The 11,356-nt window shown below is 30.4% G+C and overlaps 1 protein-coding gene across 1 annotated transcript in view; it reads left to right on the plus strand.

The window, feature by feature from the left end:
* LOC106469444 (SRSF protein kinase 3-like) overlaps positions 1–11,281 on the plus strand; it is a 70,747-nt gene extending 59,466 nt beyond the window's left edge. Inside the window, exons 13-14 of the mRNA XM_022397962.1 lie at positions 2,046–2,208; positions 10,817–11,281. Coding sequence (XP_022253670.1) covers positions 2,046–2,208; positions 10,817–11,001 — 348 coding nt within the window. The 3' untranslated portion in view covers positions 11,002–11,281. The remainder of the gene's footprint in view (positions 1–2,045; positions 2,209–10,816) is intronic.
* The last annotated feature ends 75 nt before the right edge of the window (positions 11,282–11,356 follow it).

Below are 11,356 nucleotides of genomic sequence, written 5' to 3' on the forward strand. Positions count from 1 at the left end.
TGATCCATACATTTCAAATCCAAATTTTCACTGTGCAATGCCGGGTAACTCAGCTAGTAATGTAGTAAAATTGTATCTGCTAATTGTGTTTTATTTAACTTTTCCAAGAGTTTTTAAGACAGATTACTTATTTTCAATTAACCAGAAATCATGTTTATTATTTGCATTTTGTTGTAACTTAACAAATACCTGATTCAATAATTTGCTTAATATAACTGCAAGTTGTTTCAGTATAGTTTATACTGAACTAAAAATGAAAGGAAATTTAATGGGATATTTATGTGATTTAAGTATCACATATAGATACAGTAAGTCTGAATGTGGATTTGATTTAGCATCAAGTTTTCTTATAGCTTTCAACAAATTGTTAATAATATCTTCTTTAGACTTATTTTATAGTTTAAAAGTTTATGTAGTATTTACAATTTGTGCATAAAAACATTTGCAGATGAAGCCAAAATTACAGTTGGCCTTATGTATAGGCACAATAATATATTCCTCCTGTATTTTACAGATTCTGTTTTTGAATTGAAAAAATGTTAAATCTATTGGCTACTTATTTCAATTAATAAATGCTAATTTATCTTTAATTGTATTAGTAATATAATATTTCCATTTGGAGGATAATGTGTAGAAGAAGTTTCAAAATATAATAATCTATGTTTTTCTTCATAGAACTTAAGAATGTCTGTTTTTTTACATTTTGTAGCTATTCTATATTTAACATCTTTTTCCGTGATTTTCCCTAAAGAATTGTCTTTTATTATATCCAGATTTCTAATGATAATATATTTATGAAAGGAATCTGCCTACGAATTTGAGTAGCAATTATATGGTAAATTCTGCACAGTATTTATATCTAAGTTATTTAAGAATGACAATATATTTTAAATATTTTAAAGAAAAAATATTTTGTGTTACAGAATCATGCAAACTTTTAGAAATTTGCAAATCATTGACACTTTTATGCTTAAGTTAATTACAATGTATGATGATTTTCTTATTGGTAATTCTTTAATTATATCATTAAGATTATTTACTTTAAGACCAGCTACTGGGTGGATTTCTTTAGAACCAATGAAGATATAAATAGTTGCATGAAAAAGTGGAGGATGTGAATTATACTAATAATAAAGGTTGGGCTTAGTATATTAGTACCTTAACACCTTGGTATTTATGTCCAAACATCAAATTGGGGGCTGGAATACTAACTTAAAGGATAGTTTTATTCTCTTCCCCCATTGATATCTTGTATTTTAATTATTGTTTTTATTTTATTTATTCATTTATTTTATTTTTTTTGTGGTCAACCACCTTCCTACATCTTGCTGTAGACAGCAAAAGATGATAAAGATTTGGGACATTGTGGGCTAGAGCACCCATATTTGCTCCTCTTTTTTTTCTTCTTCTAAGCATATGAGGCCGGTGAAGTTGAGGTTAAACTGGATAGATGGTGTACCCCTGATGCAATTTGGGTCATACTTTCACCAGTACCTCAAAATACTAGGGCACATTACATAATGACCCACCTTATGATTTGTGCCCCAGTGTTGGATATTTGTTTTGTGACTGAATTTTTTTCCTCTTAATAATATTATTATTACTTTCTTCTCTCTATAAAATCTAATTTAAATGGAAATATTTGGAAAATAAAATTTCCTATAAAGTATGATATTTTTTCCATAATACACTTATTAATGTGTTTGACAACAGGCAATGGGCAATAATTTGTTAAAAGTGCAAATTGTCCATTATCTGTTAACAAACAGGTTAATAAGTATATTGTAGAAAAATATCATAATTTAGAAAAAAAAAATTCAATTATTTCCATTTTAGTATTGTGAAATGAAAATAAGAGATCATTGTATTAAATTTTACATAGTTGCACACACAGGCTTTTTTCATTTTTAAGTATAACTTACCAGAGAGTGTCTTATTTTAGAAACTGAAGATATGAAACCAATATCTATTCTTTTATGTATGTGTGTTTTTATTTATTTATTTACATTTACAAATTAATTTTTTTTTCTTTGTGTACCCTACAGGCTTTTGAGCTGGCTACTGGTGATTTTCTTTTTGAACCACACTCTGGTGAAGACTACTCCAGAGATGAGGATCATCTTGCTCATATTTTAGAACTATTAGGAGACATCCCTCGCCATATTGCACTCTCTGGACGATACTCAAGAGAGTTTTTCAATAAAAGAGGTAGATTTATGTTTAAGCTTTAGTAATATTCATCATATTACTTGAAATAAAACCTACTATGCTGCCGTACAGTACAACATATCTTTTCTTTTTTCTTACATTACATACCTAGGGAATTTTTTATTCTTTAGCATACCTTACTGAAGGACTGAATTAAACTCCAATTTTGAAAGCTTGATATAGTGATATTAATGTGAAAAATTATAAATGACAGTGCTTTAACATTTCATGTCATGGTAAGGTGTTATGAAGGTGGATTTGTGTAATATTCTCTCAAACAGCATTTTGAATTTTTCTGTAGTTGACATTTACTTGTCAAAGAAAGCTACAGAGGAGAAGCATTATCAGATTCATTCAGAACAAGAAGTACATTTATTTGTTTACATCTGTTTTTAATAGATGTTTATTCTTAGAAGTTTATTCTCATAATAATTTTCTTTTACATTTTACAGTAATTAACATAATTCATTAAATTAAACAATTTTCAGACAAAAATAACAAACTTTTATTAATTAACATACAAGCTTTTGACCTTTTAACTCAATTTTTATTTTTATTCCTTTTTCTTGAAAGCATCAGTGCATCAAATTACAATTACATAACAATCACTTCTCAAAAACGTTAGCCAACTGCTTGATCAGTTGATTTAACAGATAGAAAATCTTTCAACAGATAAGTATTATTAAAAAGTTGTTTAGAAATAGATATTGTTAGGTTAATTTGTGATAAGTATTGATATTTTACACAAAAAGTGTATTTAAATTAAGATTAAATTGGACTACAATTACACATAGTTACCCATTTACTATTAATGTTAGGCTTAAAGTTTTTTATTTTAAATAAAATTTAATAGTTATCATTTGAAAGTTTAGTAATAGATATCTTGAAGTTAATTTGTGATAAGTATTGATATTTAAAATAAAAGTTGTATTTAAATTAAGTTTAAATTAGATTAAAATCACACATAGTTACTCGTTTACTATTATTTACTATTATTATTAGGCTTAATGATATATTTTGGTTCTAAGATTTTTGGTTAAAGACGGGAGTGTGCTTATAATATTTATATCCTATTATATTATTATTTATATTGAGAGATTAGTGTTGATTGTAGTGAAATTAGATTGAATTTATTACATGTTAGTACTAATAGTAATACTAATAGCACCTTAAATATAATATTGACTTCATTACATTTTACAGTCAATATAATTATCAGCTATGGTTAAGAATAGTCTAGCTACTAAGGCTTCTCAGTTTATAAAGTGTGATAGATGCCAGGAGAGTGTTTTATTTATATACTCCAGGTTAAAGTGTAATTTAAGGGTGGCTAGTAGCCAGGATGTACAATTTATTTGCAGGGTGTGCAGATTAGAGGAGAAGTTGGAGGGTTTTTTTGGGTAGAGTTGCAGAGGTGGAAAGGTAGAAATATAAATTACTTCAAGTGGTGGCAAGGCTTATTGAAGAACTTAAACTTCTACACTCAAAGGTACATTTGTTAAACAGGAGCTAAGAAAGGAAATATGGCTAAAAGCTTGGAAAATAATGCATTTAGGGGCAAGGATGGGCTTGGATTTAGGTTAAGCAACCAGTTCCAAGCACTCACTAGTGATGAGTGGGAGCAGGTGAGGGAAACAGATGGGATCACAAGAGATGATAGTGTAAAGGATAGGGAAGTTATAGTTGTAGGTGACTCTCTAGTTAGGCATATAGATAGAGTAGTATGTGGAGTAAATACGAGCAAAAGAATACACTTATGTCATCCAGGAGTAGGAGTACCGGATATAACTGATAGAACCGGAGAGATAGTTAAGGGTGCTAGTAGCAATGCAGTTTTTGTAGTACATGTTGGGGTTAATGATGTAAGGAAATATGGATCTGAGGAGCTTATTGATAAGTATAAAACATTGATAAGGACATTTAAGGAAAGGGGTCAAAGCTTGATTTTGTCAGGGATGTTGCCAAGAATAAATTGTGGAGATGAGATATTAAGTAGATCACTAGGATTGAATGCCAGGCTTCGATCAATAGGCAGGGGCTAGCATGTTAGCAAGGGTTACTAACTCAGCTGTAGTGGTAGATTTAAACTAGGGCTAGACAGGTGAGAGCTATGATATTAGTAAAATAGGAAATATCATTGACAGGAAAATGTATAACAGGTGTAAAACATGAACGTAACTTAAAATCAATGATTAATTGTTACTATTGTAATGCTAAGAATATTAGAAATAAAATTGATGAGTTCAAAGCAGTTGTGGAAACTGAGGATTTTGATATTATGAGTATCACTGAGAATTGGTTGGATTTGAAAAATTTTGATGAGAGATTTTTTTGAAATACCAGGCTACTGATTATTTACTAGAGATATAGAGTATTGAAAAAGGGGGAGGAGTAGCTTTATATGCGAGGAGTGAATTGCATCCTGTTGAGTTAGAGAATATTAAAGAAAGTAGCACTGGAGTTGAGTCAGTTTGGGTTATAAAGGGAAAAGTCTTGTAATTGGGACTTGTTATAGATCACTGTATAATGAGATTAGAACAGTAGCTGAAAAAGATGTTGTTATTATGGGAGATTTTAATTTCAGGGTTATTGATTGGGGAAATTTCGTGTCTAATAGTGAGGGGGATAGGTTTTTGGAAATTGTTCAGGATAACTGGTGATGTAACCTAAAAGAGAGGAAGCTATATTAGATTTAATATTAGCATTCGATGTGAATATGATAGACAGAGTTGCGTTTGGTGAGCATTTAAGTACAGGCAGCCATTGTGCTATTAGGTTTGGGATTTTACTAAATGTAGAATGGAGGAAGAATAGTACCCTGATTCCAAATTTAAGGAAAGCCAATTTTGATGGAATGAGATGTGATCTGGCTTCTGTAGATTGGACTAAAAAGTTGGGGGGGAATCTTGAACAGATGTGGGAAGCAATTAGGGAAAAATTTATATGCATACAGAACATACATATTCCCTACGGGAAAAAAAAGGGGCAACAGAGAGGTATAAGCCATTATGGTTTAGTAAAGGTTTAAGAGATCATATTAGGGATAAACATAATAAATTCAAAAAATTTAAACTTACTGAAAATAATAAGAACTTGGATTACTATAGGAAATCAAGAGCTGGTTAACAAGGAAGTTAAAAGGGCAAAAACTCTATATGAAAGAAGGTTGGCTGAGAGAGTTAAATCAAACAATAAGGAATTATTTAGATATATAATGGGCAAACAAAATATCAGATGAGGATTGGGCCACTTAAAAATGATAGTGGGGAGTTGATCTTGGAAGATTATGAGATGGTAAATTTATTAAATTTTATGTTCTCTTCAGTTTTTATGAGAGCATTTAATGTATGGGAAAATATTGATGTAAAGGATATCATTTTAAGTTCTGAAATAGTAAGAGAAAAATTGCAAAACTTAAAAATTGATAAGTACTCTGGACCAGACAATTTTTATCTTGGAGTTTTAAAGAAACTTAAATATTTTATTCTTGAACTGCTAACTAATATTTTTTAAAGGTCATTGATTAGTGGAAGAGTATTAGAAGATTGGAAGTTGGCTAATGTTAGTCCAATATTTAAAGGAGGTGATAAACATTGTCCAGGCAATTATAGGCCAGTTAGTCTTACATCACTAGTTGGAAAGGTTTTGGGGAGTGTGAATAAAGATGCATTGCAGAGTCACTTAAAGCAGTTTGATATAATGTCAAAGAGCCAGCATGCTTTCACTAAGGGAAAATCTTGTTTAACAAATCTTCTAACATTCTTTGAGGATATTACTGCAGGAGTTGATGAAGGAAGTACTGTGTAATTGGTTTATTTTGATTTTCAGAAAGCATTTGATAAGGTGCTTCACAAAAGACATGTTACGAAAATTAAATCTGTGGGTGTGGAGGAAATGTTATTAAATTGAATAGAAAATTTTCTGGAGAGTAGTAATAAATGGAGTTAGATCTGACTGGATCACAGTTACAAGCGGTGTGCCTCAGGGCTCTGTGCTTGGTCCTAAGCTGTTTGTGATTTATATTAATGATATTAACTCTGGAATGACTAACAAAATATTGAAGTTTGCAGATGACATTAAGATTTTTGGGATGGCTAATTGTATCAAAGGTGCTGTAAACTTACAGGTAGATTTAGATAGTTTGATGCATTGGGTCAATACGTGGCAAATGATATTTAACTATCCAAAATGTAAGATGATACATGTAGGTTTTCACAATTCAAATTATTGTTACAATTTAAATTAGAATACATTAAATACCGTGGTTGAAGAAACATATCTTGGTGTTGTGATCGAAAAATCACTTAAGTCATCTAAATAGTGTATTGTAGCTAGCAATAGGGCTAATAAGATTTTGGGTATCATATATAGAAATATCGAATACAAAACAAGGGATATTATTGTTTTACTGTATAGATCATTTGTAAGGCCTCACTTAGAGTACTGTATACAGTTTTGGGCTCCCTTCCTCAAGAGAAGAGAAGAGCCACTAGGATGATACCTAGAATGGTGGGATTGTCCTATAAGGAGAGACTAAAATCTCTAAACTTGTTTTCTCTGGAGAGGAGAAGGGTCAGAGTGGATTTGATTGAAGTGTTTAAGATTATTATGGGTATTGATAGTATAGATCCATCAGACTTTTTTGTGTTAAGTAGTGAAAAGCATAGGACAAGGGGGTCATAACTTCACATTTTGGCAGCATAGAAGTTGTTTGCAGTTTAGACAGTATTATTTTTCTAACAGGGTGGTTGGCTTTTGGAATGAGCTGTCTTCAGGGGTGGTGGAGGCAGAAAATTTAACTGAGTTTAAGAAAATATTGGATGAATACATGAGTAGTAAGGGTGGTTATAGTTGGGAGCTGGAAGGGACATCCTTGATGAGCTAATAAGCTCCTTTTTGTCCTGTTAAAATTTTATGAATTTATGAAAACACTTTAACTACAGGTGTTTTGCAAGTGCATATGTCAGCCTTTTACACTGTTACATTCAAAGTTTAATTAAACAACTTTATTATCACAGTATATCAATAAAGTTGGCAAGAAAACAGTTTAGAATTCAAGTTCTATATTATGTAAGTTTAATTTTTTTAATTTCAAAAAAATAACTTAAAAAGTCTCAACCTTTATTTTATTGTGCCATGTGACACATCTGAATTCTGCATTCTCTACTTCATAATTTTACCTTCTTAATTTACCAGAGATATCAATAAGTTGTTAAACTTACCAGAGAAGCTCCTCTTCTCTCTCTCTGACTTTCGAGATTGTTTTCTAATCAACCTTACAAGGTTGATGGGCATGTTTATAACCAATTGAAAGATCATATTCTTCTCTACATGAAGCATAATAACAATTTTACGTTTTGGCAGGCAAAGGATTTAGTCATTAGGAACTCTTTGTTGTGTGATCATCATATTGCTGCTCCAAATAGCTAACAGAATCTTGTAAACCTATTCATACTTTACTTAGTGAACTAGATAAATTTGTGTCAAAGCTACATAGATTGTTTGTGCATCCATTGTGAAACTCAATAAGGCCTATGGAATGTACTGTTTCTGATTACCTCATGAGCTCAATCCAGTTTGATACCATAGTGAGTACTACAAATTCATGTTTTTTATGCATATCTTTTTATTTATTGCTATATATATCTTTTAACAAAAACTAAAAGTAAATCAAATGTAAGCATTAGAAACTTCTCAGGTTAGCTTAACAAAACTTCAGAAAATATAAAAAATCCAAAATTCTACAAGTTGGAAAGGAAGATCATGTTCAATTATGCATGTGTAAATATGTCATGGTTTTTCATGTTACAATCTGCTGGAAACAGCTAATGACTCCTGATGTGATTTATTGTTTTGTTGCCATGAGGATTACTGCTCAGTGAGTACAAAAGTACTGCAATAAAACCACGAAAGAAAACAGATGTGAAAAGATTAGAAGTTGAAACTGTAAAGATAAATAATTTGGAAATTTGTGATTAACACTACAGAGGAAAAAATGGTATTACTCATTTTATTTCACATTTTAAAAATTTTGTTTCCTGTACATTAATTATTTCTCTCTACAGACTCGAAAATCAAGAATGCTGTTAAGCTAGAGAAATGAGAGAAAAAATAAAATGTTACCAAAAAAAAAACTTGATATTCATCTAGAATGTTTTAGAGGTTATGCAACTGAAATATCAAAATTGTAAAATGAAAAGAGGTATTTTTATTCTTTGCATAAAAAATCATCTTTCACTCAGTAAAGACTGGAAATTCACAGACAAAACAGAAATATTTTATTAAAAGATATATTTTTTTATACAACAGTTTTTTAATAGTTTGTAAAAACTTGTCTAATTCTGTATAAATACACTTAGCAAATTGATAGTTATAGTATGTATGGCTTAAAAGACACTGTCTTGGTTCAATGGGCCAACACTACGCTTATAAGGTTAAAGAAAGTACATGAAAACAATGTTAAAAGGATGAGGTTTTTCTTTTGAGATGCCAAATATATGTTGTTTTTAAGAGGAAATGTCAGATAAGGAAGAAGTTTATCATTAAGCTGTCAAATGCATAATATCTTTGTCTATTTATTTGCTGTTGTAAACAAAAATGCTAGCTTATTAAGAATTTATTTTAATCATGTAGTAGTTGCACTGTATACTAATTTATATATGAGTATTGAATGTATTTCTTTTTATATATTTAAGGTTACACTATAGAGAAAAAGATGTATCTCATTGGAAACCCTGAATTTTCATTTCTTAGGAAAAGTGTAATATACACTAATAGGATTTTAGGTTGTATCTGAAGAAATATTGAATACAAGTCTAAAGATGTTATAATTTCATTATATAAGTAACTGGTTAAGCCACATTTGGAGTATTATGTTCAGTCTTGGACTCATTATTGTCAGAAGGACATTGAATTGTTGGAAAGGGTTCAGAGGAGGGTTACTAGAATGGTGCCTGGGATGGAGGAGTTGTCATTTGAGGAGAGATTGCATTCTCTCATGTTAGAGAGGATCTGATTGTAAAGGGAATTGATAGTGTTGATGCATCATCTTTATTTATACTTAACAGTGAGAATAGTAGGAGTAGGAGACACCAAAATTAATTTTGGCAAGGTAGGAGTCATCTTTAGCTGAAACAGTTTTATTTCTCTAACCGGATTGCCTTCGGATGTTGTGGAGGCAGTAAATTTAAGTGAGTTTAAGATAAAGCTTGATAACTATATGAATGATAAGGGCTGGCTTTAATATATTTATTTTTTAAATTTATTTGATAATTTTAGTTTAGTTTAGAGGATGGGACAGTTGAGATGGACCAAAAGGTCCCTTGTTGTCCCTAAACATTATGTTATGTTATCTAAAAAGAGATGCATTATCCCATATTCTCACAGGCCCTGATTTGTGTGAAGTGTTTTTTTTTAACAAAAAAGTTTTAGTTCATAATGTATGATTATTTTAAAACCTGTCAAGAACTGTAAATAAGTTATATATTTTTATGTGCCTGATTTTGAAATGCATTATTTTATTCTTAACACAACCCACAGACTTACTGAGAAATAAAAATTGACAATATATTAACAAGTACAAATAATTAAATTGCAACAATTCACTTATTGTATATTACACAGTTCAAAAGAATGTTTTCTCAAGTTTTGCTCAAAATAATGACAATTTCAACTAATCTTACTTTCTGACTCGTACGTGTTATTCTTTATGGGATTTTGTAGTTGTACTGGTTATTGTTAAGTCTAAACAGTAGCCAAATGCTAAATATAGGCTAACTCTCTAATTATTTATATAAATTCTTGATTTACTAAACTTAACTTCTGAATTATCTTGTCATAAGCACCTAAGTAACTGGGAATCTTCTTCATAGAGCTAAGCTAGTGTTGTTATTCTTTTTGTCAAAACACTGGATTAATCAAATCTTTGTCATCAAAACACTTATCACAGAACAATTTAATATACATTTCAAAACTTGTAACTAAACACAATATGACATGCCCAGCAACATTATTAAACAACCAAGCTTTTAATATTGTCATAGTCTACATAGATTTGAATGATACTTTCAGTTGTTTAACTTGTATTGTGTTTTTTATTCATGAATATAAACACACATATATAAGAATTTTTAGTTTACATTTAGATATAATTGAGAATTTTATATTTATGTGTTTGTGTGAGTGAGTGAGTAAAGGAAATAAAAACAACAACAACAAAGTATGTAACTTTGGTATTTTTCAACTAGTTTAAGAATTATTTTGCCTGTTTTATTTAATAAATAATTCAAAAACAAGCATCACAAAGACTTAATTAACATAAAAACTGCTTTATAAAGAAGTTTTATTCTTTCAGCCAGAACTATTAATCATAAAGAACAATATTTGTGAACAGATAATTACTCAAAGATATTACCTCTCGTCTAATCTAGAAAGCATTTTTCAATATAAATGTCTTATTCTTAAGGGTTTTCTCTTTAAATTTCGCTATAAGTATGATTAACATACAGTGTGGTGTTTTTTATAAGATTAGCTTAATCAGTTTTTGAAATTGAGAGAGAACTTTGTGAAACTGTTTCCACAATATGAATAAATATTCATTCTAATTCAGGTGAACTCAGGCACATCACTAAGTTGAAACCATGGGGGCTTGTACATGTTTTGACAGAAAAGTATGAGTGGGATCCCTCCGAAGCTCAAGCATTTACAGATTTCCTGGCACCGATGTTAACCTTTGATCCCAACCTCAGAGCCAGGGCCAGTGATTCTTTGAACCATCCATGGTTGAACTCATGATTACCAGTCTGTGTAGTCTTTTAGATCCTTCTAATCTGTGGAAGTTTTGTTTAGTTCTGTGGATACCTCCTGCATTTAGCCAGCCAATCATTATTTAAACTTCTGGAATTTTTTCTTGAGACTGAACACTGTATTTCTTAGCTATGACTTGTGGCTCATGTATGCTGGATCTGAAAATAATGTGTTTAAAAACTTCTTCCTTGTCAGTGAAGTGCTTGAAGTCTTTTAAACAGCAAATAAATGTTCATGGTGCTATCCAGCACACTGAATGACAGTGATGTAGCTTTTGGTCTCAAATATTGCCCACATACCTAATATTTCCTTTAGGGTAATTTTATTTTAAAAGAGTTTTTTG

This window comes from Limulus polyphemus, unplaced genomic scaffold (genome assembly GCF_000517525.1).
Source record: "Limulus polyphemus unplaced genomic scaffold, Limulus_polyphemus-2.1.2 Scaffold3490, whole genome shotgun sequence".
In the NCBI taxonomy this organism is placed as follows: Eukaryota; Metazoa; Arthropoda; class Merostomata; order Xiphosura; family Limulidae; genus Limulus; species Limulus polyphemus.